Source organism: Lynx canadensis, chromosome D4 (assembly GCF_007474595.2).
Source record: "Lynx canadensis isolate LIC74 chromosome D4, mLynCan4.pri.v2, whole genome shotgun sequence".
Classification (NCBI taxonomy): Eukaryota; Metazoa; Chordata; class Mammalia; order Carnivora; family Felidae; genus Lynx; species Lynx canadensis.
The window spans coordinates 56,691,915-56,703,769 of NC_044315.2; the positions used below are offsets into that span (position 1 = coordinate 56,691,915).

General features: G+C 45.2%; 1 protein-coding gene across 2 annotated transcripts in view; it reads right to left on the reverse strand.

Moving 5' to 3' along the window:
- LOC115498980 (valosin containing protein) overlaps positions 1 to 11,855 on the reverse strand; it is a 15,286-nt gene continuing 3,431 nt past the window's right edge. The window contains exons 2-18 of one of the 2 annotated variants that reach the window (XM_032595674.1): positions 11,618 to 11,720; positions 11,332 to 11,443; positions 10,971 to 11,143; positions 9,303 to 9,445; positions 8,364 to 8,494; positions 7,709 to 7,840; positions 6,539 to 6,641; positions 5,746 to 5,879; positions 5,533 to 5,668; positions 4,865 to 4,977; positions 4,293 to 4,457; positions 4,056 to 4,178; positions 3,574 to 3,786; positions 3,076 to 3,384; positions 2,699 to 2,854; positions 821 to 975; positions 1 to 667 (exon numbers count right to left, since the gene is read on the reverse strand). In XM_032595674.1, the coding sequence (XP_032451565.1) occupies positions 562 to 667; positions 821 to 975; positions 2,699 to 2,854; positions 3,076 to 3,384; positions 3,574 to 3,786; positions 4,056 to 4,178; positions 4,293 to 4,457; positions 4,865 to 4,977; positions 5,533 to 5,668; positions 5,746 to 5,879; positions 6,539 to 6,641; positions 7,709 to 7,840; positions 8,364 to 8,494; positions 9,303 to 9,445; positions 10,971 to 11,137 (2,286 nt within the window). In that variant the 5' untranslated portion in view covers positions 11,138 to 11,143; positions 11,332 to 11,443; positions 11,618 to 11,720 and the 3' untranslated portion in view covers positions 1 to 561. The remainder of the gene's footprint in view (positions 668 to 820; positions 976 to 2,698; positions 2,855 to 3,075; positions 3,385 to 3,573; positions 3,787 to 4,055; positions 4,179 to 4,292; positions 4,458 to 4,864; positions 4,978 to 5,532; positions 5,669 to 5,745; positions 5,880 to 6,538; positions 6,642 to 7,708; positions 7,841 to 8,363; positions 8,495 to 9,302; positions 9,446 to 10,970; positions 11,144 to 11,331; positions 11,444 to 11,617; positions 11,721 to 11,855) is intronic. The other variant, XM_030292647.2, reaches the window with a different exon arrangement.

Here is an 11,855-nt window from a genome sequence, read left to right on the forward strand (position 1 = left end):
TCAGGCTCCATTTTGACCCAACGTTTATTGTCCTTTTACAACATGTCATTTTTGGTTTAGAAACTGCTTGTGATTAGTTTTCCAACATTAACTCAAAAGCATGTAAAATAAAATCAACCTACTCTATATAAACACCCAGCAACTGTGGCCCTTCATCCTCCTGCCCAGGTTGGGTAGAGGGAAGAAGGGAGGGCTTGAGTAGCACTGAGTGAAGTGCAGATGCTTTACTGTGGGGAGTGGCGGTGGTGCCTTGGTTCACACCCACACAGGTCTCCTGCACTGCCCCAAACTACAACAGAAATGGCGTAGGCCCAAGGCCCAATTCCCTGTTGGTAATTCACTCTCCGCCTCCCAAATGAAAATCGCTTTTATTTTATCGCTTTTGTTTTGTATTTTTTTGCAACAGAAACCCCCTGTCCAGAGTCTGACTGTAGCTGAACTGTTCAGACTGAGGAATGGAGCAGGCCATGGGCACACCCCTGGTCCCTCCTGGGCGAGCGCCCCCACCCTCAGGGAACAAGGTCCAGCCAGGCCAGCTCGCTGCATGCTGGCCACCACCACTTAGCCATACAGGTCATCATCATTGTCTTCTGTGTACACGCTGCCACCTGTGCCGCCTCCACTGCCCTGACTGGGGCCAGCTCCACCCTGGTTTCCTGAAGGGAATCTGTATGCACAAGAGCAGATCCAAAAAAGAGGGTTAGGACGGGGCCTGTGTGGGATTTTCACAATTAACCCTCCAGCCTCCTTAGGACTCCCACAACCTTGGTTGTACAGTTTCCTAAGACAACTTAAGTACTGCCCGCTGCAACATAATTACCTGAAGCTGCCAAAGCCCCGACTCTGCTGAAGGGTCTGAGCAAACATCTCATACTTCCGGATGTCATTGTCACTAACAGAACGGCGAGCAAAGCGCATGGCTTCCTCAAAGTGATCTCGGCGAATCTCAGGCACTGGATCATCTTCTTCTACCTCCTGCAGGGTTGGTAAACACAGACCACCAGAGCTCAAGTCCAGCCTGGATTCCTTCCCTGACCTTCCTGCCCCCCATTACTGTAGCAGTTTTTTGGTCTCCCTGTGTCTCTAATCCACCCTGAATAAGTTGCAAGGCCAATCTTCCTAAAACTGCATCAGTGCCCTGTTTAAAAACCTGTCAGTGCATTCTGGAAAAGGCAAAACTATATGAACAAAATCATCTGAGTGGTTGCCAGGGGCTTAGGGTGGAAAAAAGTGACTAAAACGTGACAGGAGGAAATTTCTGGGGTGACAGAAATTTATCCGAACAGTGGTAGTAGTTATAGAACTTAAAAATACATTTGTCAAGATGCACAGATACACTATACATTAAAAGGGTGAATTTTACTATGTGTGAATTGCATCTCAATACACTTAAATTTTAAAAATTAACAGGGGTCCCTGGGTGGCTCAGTTGGTTAAGCATCCGACTCTTGATTTTGGCTCAGGTCATGATCTCACAGTTCACGAGTTTGAGCCCCATGTTGGGCTCTGCACTGACAGCACGGAGCCTGCTTGGGATTCTCTCTCTCCTTCTCTCTGCCCCTCCCCCACTTGCGTATTCAGACACTCTCTCTCAAAATAAATAAACTTTTAAAAATAAATAAGTAATTTCTAACAACAACAACAAAACCCCTAAATTTTAAAAAGGTAAAAAAGTGCTTACCACATCCACATTATGCTTTACCTAGTGGCCTTACTTCCAGTAACATATGCCCTCTTAAATCTACCCGTTTTCCCCAATTCCTGCAATCCTATTTCTTGAGCCAGTTATTTGGGATACTTATTTCCTTAGCCTTTACACTCTCCCTTCATAAGCTGGCTCAAACCCTATCTCTTCCACTGAGAAGCCACTCCAATTGCTGTGATTTATGAGAGTGCTCCATAGCATTAACCATATCAATACATTCTAAGCTTTCATGGGAAGAAGAAGGGATGTCTCAGAACCCCTACAAAAGGTAAAGAAGCCTTTTATTCATGTATTTATTCATTCATTAAGTCTCTATCATGGTGCCAAGACAGAGTGGGAAATATGCAAGATAATATAGATTCCTTATCTTTACGAAGCTTACACACACAGAGACACACACCAAATTCTGCATTTAATTTCAGGAGATCCATGGACCACCAACGAAGGACAGGTCTATGGATCCCAGGTTCTAAATCCTGCTCTATTTGTTTATCTGCACAATCATATTTTGATTTCCTTCATAGAGCTTACCTCAAACAGAGTATATATAGACTACCTATATCTTTTCTGCCTTTATAATTCCAGACTGAAGAGATTAACCCTCAGTATTCATTCTTTTTGATGCCCTGCTAACAGGGCATCTGTCAGATTATCTTTCCAAAACCTTACACTCTTTTTTTTTTTTTTAAATTTTTTTTAACATTTATTTATTTTTGAGACAGAGAGAGACAGAGAATGAACAGGGGAGGGGCAGAGAGAGAGGGAGACACAGAATCTGAAACAGGCTCCAGGCTCTAAGCTGTCAGCACAGAGCCCGACGCGGGGCTCGAACTCACGGACCATGAGATCATGACCTGAGCCGAAGTCGGACGTTTAACCAACCAAGCCACCCAGGCGCCCCTAAGACCTTACACTTTTAACTCTATAGAGCATGGTAGAGATTGTCCCTGGGTCCCCACAACAGGCACATATGGGGAAAAGTTGCAGACTCACCATGGCAGATGGGTTGGTCTGCCTCTCCCGTTCTCGCCTAATCTCACTCTCGATGGATTCACGGATGGCCAGCTTGCAAGCACGTTGGCAAATCTCTGTCAGGTCAGCTCCAGAGAAGCCATTAGTCATCTTAGCCAGAAACTCCAAATCTACATCCTAAAAGAAGCAATAGAACTATCTTAGCATTTAGCCTCTCCTCCCCTGTAACATACTCCAAGCACTCCTAATTTTAGTTTGTCCCATCTTTTGTCAAATCTTCCATTCTCCCTTTACAATGCTAACCCTAGAAATCCCCAATGGAATCTTTTGCAGGAACCAAACTCCATACTAGACTGAGCACTCATAAAAGTGCACATCACCAGTAGCGCTACACCTGCCTTGGCAACTGGGGACTTGCGCAGGTTGGCCTTGAGGATGGCAACACGGGACTTCTCATCAGGAAGTGGAATATAGATGAGCTGATCAAGACGGCCAGGTCGCAGAATAGCAGGATCAATGATGTCAGGCCTATTGGTAGCCCCAATAATAAACACATTCTTTTTTGTAGACATGCCATCCATTTCTGTCAGGATCTGGTTGATGACTCGGTCTGCAGCTCCACCACCATCTCCAATGTTACCACCACGGGCCTTGGCAATTGAATCCAGCTCATCAAAGAATAGTACGCAGGGGGCAGCTTGGCGGGCCTATGGGAGAGACAGATGAACTCAAGCATTAGCACAACTGGGTCTCTCAGACCTAAGAAGGAAAGGAAATTAAAGTGACCTTTACTGCCCCAGCTGAACTGCCAGAACAAGATGATTTCAGTTCTCCCAAAGAAATAGCTTCCTTACTGCCAAGCAAGTGAACAGAAAAATCAGCTGCTTGTAACTCACCTTGTCAAAGATTTCCCTGACATTGGCTTCAGACTCCCCAAACCACATGGTGAGCAGCTCAGGACCCTTGATGGAGATAAAATTGGCCTGGCACTCATTAGCAATGGCTTTGGCCAGCAAGGTTTTCCCACAGCCAGGAGGTCCATAGAAGAGTACTCCCTTGGAGGGTGTCATGCCAAATTTGAGGAATTTGTCTGGGTGCTCCACAGGATACTAGGAAGAAAAGGAAAGAGGGTTCAGGATACCCACCCAGTTTAAAACAAACTTAATGAACAGTAGCATCCCTCCCAACCACCCCAACCACAACATGGTATAAGATCAGATTCTCTAGGAGCAGGCTCCTTAGTGTCTCCAAACTGAGAATAACAGATTCATGAATTATGCTCTCACAATTCCTGTAATAACCGCCAACACCCCAAGACCATCTAAGCTCAATTACGTTGTTCTGAGGCAGTAACTTACCCTGGACCAAGTTACCCTACCTGGACCAGCTCCTGAAGTTCACGTTTGACATCCTCCAGGCCCCCAATATCCTCCCAGGTTACCTGTGGTACCTCCACCACAGTTTCCCGCAGTGCTGATGGGTTGCTCTGGCTCAGGGCCCACTAAGAAGAAAAAGAAAAAAAAAAAAAACAAAAAAAAACAGCTGGGGATGAGACTTGCCAGGTGAGATCAAAATGTGCATGTGTGTGTACCTGAGATGGGGGTGCAATCCTTACCCGGAAGTCATCCATAGTAACTGCCAGAGAGTTCATGACTTCAGCATCAATGGTCTCATCCTCTAGGTCAATGAGGTCCATTTTCTTGCGGATAGCCTGAAGAGCAGCCTCAGAGCACAAGGCTGCTAAGTCAGCGCCCACATGCCCGTGGGTCTCATTGGCTACCTGCAGAGAGAAGAGCTACTTACTACTCTGTGTCTAAGACCTAGATGCCTTAGGAGGCTCAGAGACAACAAAATCTTGGCCCCTTACCCTGACTCCTATCTGTGGGTCTTCCCATTTCCCTGAACACATACCAGCAGTTCTTTCACTGGCTGGGTTTTAAGTAGTCAAGCCTGGACGTGGGGCCTAGAAATAAAGCCGACCCCAAAGTTCCAGTTTACTCTAATGTGGTGTCAACAGAGAACACACCAACTCCAGTTTCCTGAATTCAATCTCAAATCACTTCCTTTCCCCCACCCAGGAATCAAAATTAGTCTCTTTACATCTTGAGCTTGTGTCCTTACCCAGTTCCCTTCAACTGTCTAGAAACAGACATCCTAATCCTGGGCCACCCCTCATTATCACTCCACCTGTTCCAGGTCCACATCGTCTGCCAATTTCATGTTCTTGGTATGGATCTGAAGAATTTCCAAGCGTCCTGTAGCATCAGGGATTCCAATATCTACCTCCCTGTCAAAGCGACCTGCAGGACAGTGTATGAACACAGACAGGGCTCATTTCTGTTCCAGAGAGAGAAAGGAACAGGTCTAAGGTGACCACCATTCCTGTTTGCCTAGGACTGTCCTGGTGTTAGCACTGAAAGTTACATGTCCTGGGAAACCCCTCAGTCTCAGGCAAACCAGGATGGTTGGTCACCCTAGACAGGACATGGGATAAGGGAAAGGACCCTGCGACCTATCACTTGCAAGGAGCTTCAAGAAATCCTCAGCATTTGGGGCACCTGCGTGGCTCAGTCAGTTCAGCATCCAACTTTGGCTCAGGTCATGATCTCACCGTTCGTCAGTTTGAGCCCCACATCGGGCTTGCTGCTGTCAATGCAGAGCCCACTTTGGATCCTCTGTCCCCCTCTTCCTGCCCCTCCCCCATTCACGTTCTATCAGAAAAAAAAAAAAAAAAAAAGGAATCCTCTGGATTAGGTGACTTAAGATGAAGGACAGACATGGAATCAAAAAGATTAAGTTCAGCAGAGCTATAATCTATGAGGAAGAACAGGGTTGAAAAAAATTGGGGGCCTTACCAAATCGTCGAAGGGCTGGGTCAATGCTATTGGGTCTGTTGGTTGCTGCCATGACGATCACATGTGCTCTCTGCTTTAGGCCATCCATGAGAGTCAACAACTGTGATACAATACGCCGCTCCACCTCCCCATGGGTCTGTCAGGACAGGATGTCTGGTCAGAAGTGAAGCGAGGACCTTTCAACCCCCATTATCCCCTTGGGTAGGTTCCTACTTTCTCTCTTTTGGGAGCAATGGCATCTAGCTCATCAATGAAGATGATGGCGGGAGCATTCTTCTCAGCCTCCTCAAAGGCTTTACGAAGGTTGCTCTCAGACTCACCAGCCAACTTGCTCATGATCTCGGGACCTGAAAGGATACGGAATAGAACCAATGACAAATCTACAGCCTTCCTCAATCCCAAAAGAAATCAGATCTCTTATCTGCCCAGCCCAGAAACAAATGCTGTACAAAAATGTGGTAACCTCTGCCTACTTTCTCATAGACTCTACCAGACCCTACCCCAGGATAGCCAGCAGATTAGGCTAGAGAGAAGCCAAGGACTCAGCTCAGCAAGGAATCAGCCAAGCTCAGGACTATCACATTCAAGCTCTAAGTGTCAAGATGACAGCACATGTTCTCAGACTTCTGGCCAGAGCAGGAGAAGCAGCACACCAGTTGGATCTCTATCATTCTCAAAGAGCCAGTTGATCTCAGCCAATATTCCCCTAAACCTTTTCAAATAAATTAGCAGACAAAAATTTTAACTTGCTCCCCCTAAATATTTTCAGCCTTTCCACAATCTTTCTCAAGGGTGGGGGAAGGATACAGCAGGGGGCACCAGAGTGCAATACCTTCCCCTTATTGCTTCTCTATCTGTAATGTACCCCAGCAGAAGAAAGATGATGAAATATACACGAGTGCACATGTATAAATAAACGTGTCCATGAGTTCTCCAGCTCATAAGACTGATCATGCTCAGCTCAGAATAAGGTCCAGCCAAACACAAGGTGAACCAAGTCTCCTACCATTGATCAAGAAGAAGAAGGCTCCAGTCTCATTTGCCACAGCTCTGGCAATTAGGGTCTTCCCAGTCCCAGGAGGTCCATAGAGCAGGATTCCCCGAGGAGGCTGGGGACCAGTACAGAGAGTATGGTTAGGTTCAGACTCCCACCTTCTCCCAACCCCAACCACTCTAAAATGGTGTGACTATGGCTCTATCTAGAGACAGTGAGAATCAGAGCTCAACCCCAATATCAGTAAGGAGCCCTCAGCATTAGCTGCTTGAAAAACAGTTTACTTCAGACCATACTCCCTCCTCTCATTAGCAGAGAAAATATGCTTAGAAAGCTGACACTTATGATTCCAAGTTACATAAGAGACTAAGAGCAGGAGCAGAGAAACCTTCCTAAGAAATTAGTGTGGCTAAGTCTGAAGATCCTGGGACTAGGAAACAGTAAGAGGTCTTTAAGCCAAAAGGGCTTGACTTTGGACAGGCAAGGGCCAGGACTAGCTTAGCCATCTAAGAAAGAGTTATTACCAGAGGCTCACTCACTCTAGTAATCACAACCCTCCAGGATTTATTATCATATTGGAATGCTTTTCCTTACCACCAACCACAAGTTTTCCTCTTTGAAGCTGTCTTTTCTGTGGCCTCATCCACAGGTTGCACATGGGAAATGCCCACACAGAAAATAAAATTATTGGCATGGTACATAATAGAGAAAGGGATAATTCCATCTTCAGTGTGCTCCAGGATATGGAAATGGTTAGGAAGTTACATTGAGATCTGCAGTTCTCAAATGTTTTGGACTCAGTACCCTTCACAATGCAAATTTCCTTAAATTTCTACTTCTATTGGATAGCACTGTTATAGACAGTGGCAAACTATGTTAGTTGGCAGACTATGAAGATTTGTTTTTATAGGGTCCATGACATAAAAATGGTTTTTACATCTTTAAAGGGCTGTGAGGACAAAGAAAAAAAAGATACGCAACGAAAAACTCAATTGACCTGGTCTGTTCTAGACCATTAGTAGCTTAATAAATTTACAGTTCTCTTCACACAAAGAATATATTACTCCCCCTCTAATCCAAGGGAATAGTGAAAAATACGTGTGAAAAAAGGTTCTGTGATTAGACACCGAGCCTTCATTGATCACAGCCTAGATTATGTCCCACTGGGCCCAGGATGCTCACCTTAACACCAATTGCCTTAAAAAGGGCAGGATGTCTCAGGGGTAGCTCCACCATCTCCTTTATCTGAGCTAGCTGTTTCCTGCAGCCACCAATGTCATCATAGCCTACTTCATTCAAGGACTCTTCCTCATCCTGAATGTTGAGGAGACAAAGGAAAAAAGAAGGCAGCAATATTAAATATCAGCAAAGTTGAGTTTCTCCAAATCCTTCTATAATCTGCTGTAGAGAAATCTGTTATATGAGAAGATTCCCCTCTGAGGGGATGCTGCCCCAAAGAATCACTCTAAAAATCCCAAAGCAAAGATTTCTAGCATAGCTTTACCCTTTCAGACTGCCCTTAGTATTACTAGGAAGGACTGCCCTAAGACCTAAAGCTGGAAACTCTGGGAAACAGGTGAAAGTCTAGATGCCATCATCAATTGTCACTTCTACAAAAATTATTATGACTTAGATCCTCTAGGTTCAATCTAGATTTTAAAAACCACTGGTTATCACTTATTTCTAAGTAACATGTAGGTCTGGAAATGAATAGTTGGGAGATTTCCCACCTCTGGAAAGAAGCTTGGTCCCAAACAGTACAGTTTTAGTAGTCACCATATGACTGCCCCACTTCATAATCATGAAACTGGGTACTGGGATGAAGGAGAGAACTCACCTCTCGTTTGATAGGCTCCCCTTCACAGTGGATCACTGTGTCTGGAGCAACAATGCAGTAAGGGCTAGGATCTGTCTCCACTACTTTGAACTCTACAGCACGCATTCCACCCCGGACAAGGAAAATATCTCCTGTGAGCAATTAACACAAGTGCAGTCAGAGATGTCAAATACCAAACCAAGTGAGAATTCCTCATCAGAACCTGGGGTCTAAAATGCCACGTTCACTAGACATTGCCATTTTTCCCTTCCCACCTCCATCTTATTAAGCATCAGGTAAGAGAAAACTAAACTGTGAAGAGTCCCTCTGTCATTCAAGAGGGCACTGAACAAAACCTTATGGGATTTTGGCACATCATGTTTTGGCCTTTGTCCAGAAGCCAATAAAGATTTTGACTTCTGGGCTATATATAACCCAAGCTTTCTCAACAACCACCAATGGTCAGGCTGTGCTAAATATTAAAATACACTTTGGACTTGACACAGTCAAAAGGACCCAAGTTCTCCTTTAGAGACAAAAGAGAAAAGGGACACCTGGGTGGCTCAGGCAGTTAAGCATCAACTTCAGCTCAGGTCATGATCTTGTGGTTCATGGGTTCAAGCCCCACATCGGGCTCTGTGCTGACAGCTCAGAGCCTGCAGCCTGCTTCAGATTCTGTGTCTCTCTCTCTGCACCTCCCCCACTCACGCTCTCTCTCTCTCAAAAATAAACAAACATTAAAAAAAAAAAGATAGCGTACTCCACTGAAGCAGGAACTGGGAGTAGGGAAACAGGAAAATGGGAGGGAGGAAGAGGGAAGGAGAGAGTACACATGAACATGTGTACAGAATGTGTGTGTCAGCACATATATGAGAATGAGATAAAGACATTCCAAGGTTTACCCCCAGGTATCCCTACAAATAACCATGCTTAAGCTCAGTCCCTAGAATTCTCTCTCACCTTTCCGGATGGGTCGATAAGCTTCCAGGAAGTATGGCTTAAGGTAGACCTCAAAGAGATTGCCAGTGATGCCTTCCACTGTGTCATCAATGGGTAGCACATGGATACGTTTGCCGTACTTCACATCAGGGCACGGCTGGATGCTGAGGATGACAAGCAGACTCCATGTTACCAACCACACTGCAGCCCCAAGCACTGGGCGTCTGAAAGGGCCTGGCACAGAGAGCTGATGGCGAGCGAAAGAGAAAAGGCAGGTATGGCTTTAGCTGAAGAGAGGCAGGAACATAGAGTGGGAGTGAGGACAAAGGAGCAGCCAAGCAGAACTAAGACAAATCATATTCAGGTGGAGTAGCAGCTATAGCCATTAGAAGCTACTGGGAGGGGTGCCTGGCTGGCTCAGTCGGTAGAGCATGTGACTCTTCATCGTGGGGTCATGAGTTTGAGCCCTATGTTGGGTATAGAGATTACTTAAATAAAAACAAAAAACAAAAAAACATAAGCTACTGGGGTTGCTCACTCCCAATCAGTGAGCCAAAAGAAAGATCCATACATCTAAAGCTCCCAAAATGAGGAAGCAGTAAGGAGATATCAGTGAGATATCTTCAGAAAGATATCCAAAGATGACCCATTCTGGCTAATATCAGTAACCCAATATTATAAAGGGAGGCCTCAGTCAGACAAGTGTCAGGATCAGAGAAACAGAATTGAAAACAATCATCTCAACCAGGTGGTCAGAGCATCTTGAGAAAGTGACTAAGCACCTCCATGAAGGTGGCTACATGAAACCTAGAATCCATGAAAAATGGAAATCTGAGATGCTCCTGGCCAGGCGACAGGTGGTTGGATAGCAGTGGCCAGTAATGACTCCAAGATAGGGAATTCTCTTGCCTAAAGTTAAGTCCAGAATCACTCAGATTGAAGTTATTCAGGATCTGGCTCAAACTATGCCTCTCTCCTAGATTAACTTGGATCCTTTAAAAAATAATAATAATAAAAAAAAAAAACCTACTTGGAGGGGTGCCTGGGTGGCTAAGTCAGTTAAGGGTCCAACTCTTGATTTCGGCTTAGGCCATGATCTCATGCTTAGTGACATCAAGCCCCATGTTGGGCTCTGTACTGCCTGCTTGGGATTCTCTCTCCCTCTCTTTCTGCCCCTCCCCTATTTGTGTAAACACATGCCCTTGCTTGTGTGTCCACGTGCGTGCGCTCTCTCATCCTTTCTCTAAAAATAAACATTAAAAACAAAACAAAACAAAAAACCTACTTGGAGTCCACCTTCTGTGCCCACACTCCCACCTCACTCCAGCCCCAACACAAGCCATTATTCCAACACAACAGTGAGATCATTTGGTAGACAAACACCCTCAAATGGCATCCTAAACCAAGATCCAACATGTGATAAATTATACCTCTGGCAAAATAAATAAATAAATAAATAAATAAATAAATACATCATGAAAGTCATAGAAATGCCAAGGTAATGCAGAGGTAAATTCTGAAGTCCCAAGGAGGCATAATCAAAACCGAAACACAACCCTATTATGTTGTCTTCCCGTGGCTAGGAGGCTTCTGCTAATGGCAGCTGCCAAGGCCTTTGTTAGGGTCCTGCCTATAATTCAGGCTGTCTCTGGCCTCCCATCCCTGAGGGGCCAAGAACCCCACACACACCTGATGACATCCCCTAGATGTACACGAAGGTTATTCCGAACAACTCTATTCATTCGAATCTTCTCATCGGAACATGTGTCATCAGAAAGCACAATGCACACAGCTTCCCGCCTCTTCTTTCCTTTCAGCAACACTGTGTCACCTCGGAACAACTGCAGCTCATCCATCTTGGGCTGAGGAAAGAAGGTTAAGGCCTTTGGGTCACTGGGCCACGGGGTAAGCAGCAGCCCTGGAGGCTGGAATTCCCAGTAAGCCCCATTCTATCTGTGGTCACTGCAAAAAAAAAAATGAGGAAAGAAACCTGGGAAAAGCCCTCCAGTGAAGTGCATTAAAGAAAGACTGGACCTTGGACCCAACTTACCTGGGACAACGACACCACACTGTTGTCCTCATTGATGGCTTCATCGACAATTAACCGATTGGGACGGTTCTTCTGTTTAAGAATGGCTGTTGATAAGTCATCACCTTTTGAACTAGAAAGAAAATGAAGTTAGTCCCAATACATAATAACAGCCCCAAGGGCCGCACCAGTCTCTCAAACTCACACTTAGGAAAGAAATAGTGGATAAATGAAGCTGTCCCTACACCAGAGAGGTCAGATAAAGGATACTGAGCCAAGGTCATGAAGAATAACATTTAGCACATACAATTCCCATTCCAGCAGCTCCTGGTATTCTGAGCACTGGTATCCTAGATGTCAAGGCCCCAAGTGATCTTCCCTCAGACTCAGGAAACTATGGCTTGAGAAGACTAAACAGAAGTAGAGGTTGAATAACAATTAGAGAAATGACAATAATCTTAATATGGAATAGCAATTAAGATAAGGGGCTCTGTTATCAGACCCACTGGGTCTGAATCCCAACCCTGCCACTGCTTAATTGTGAA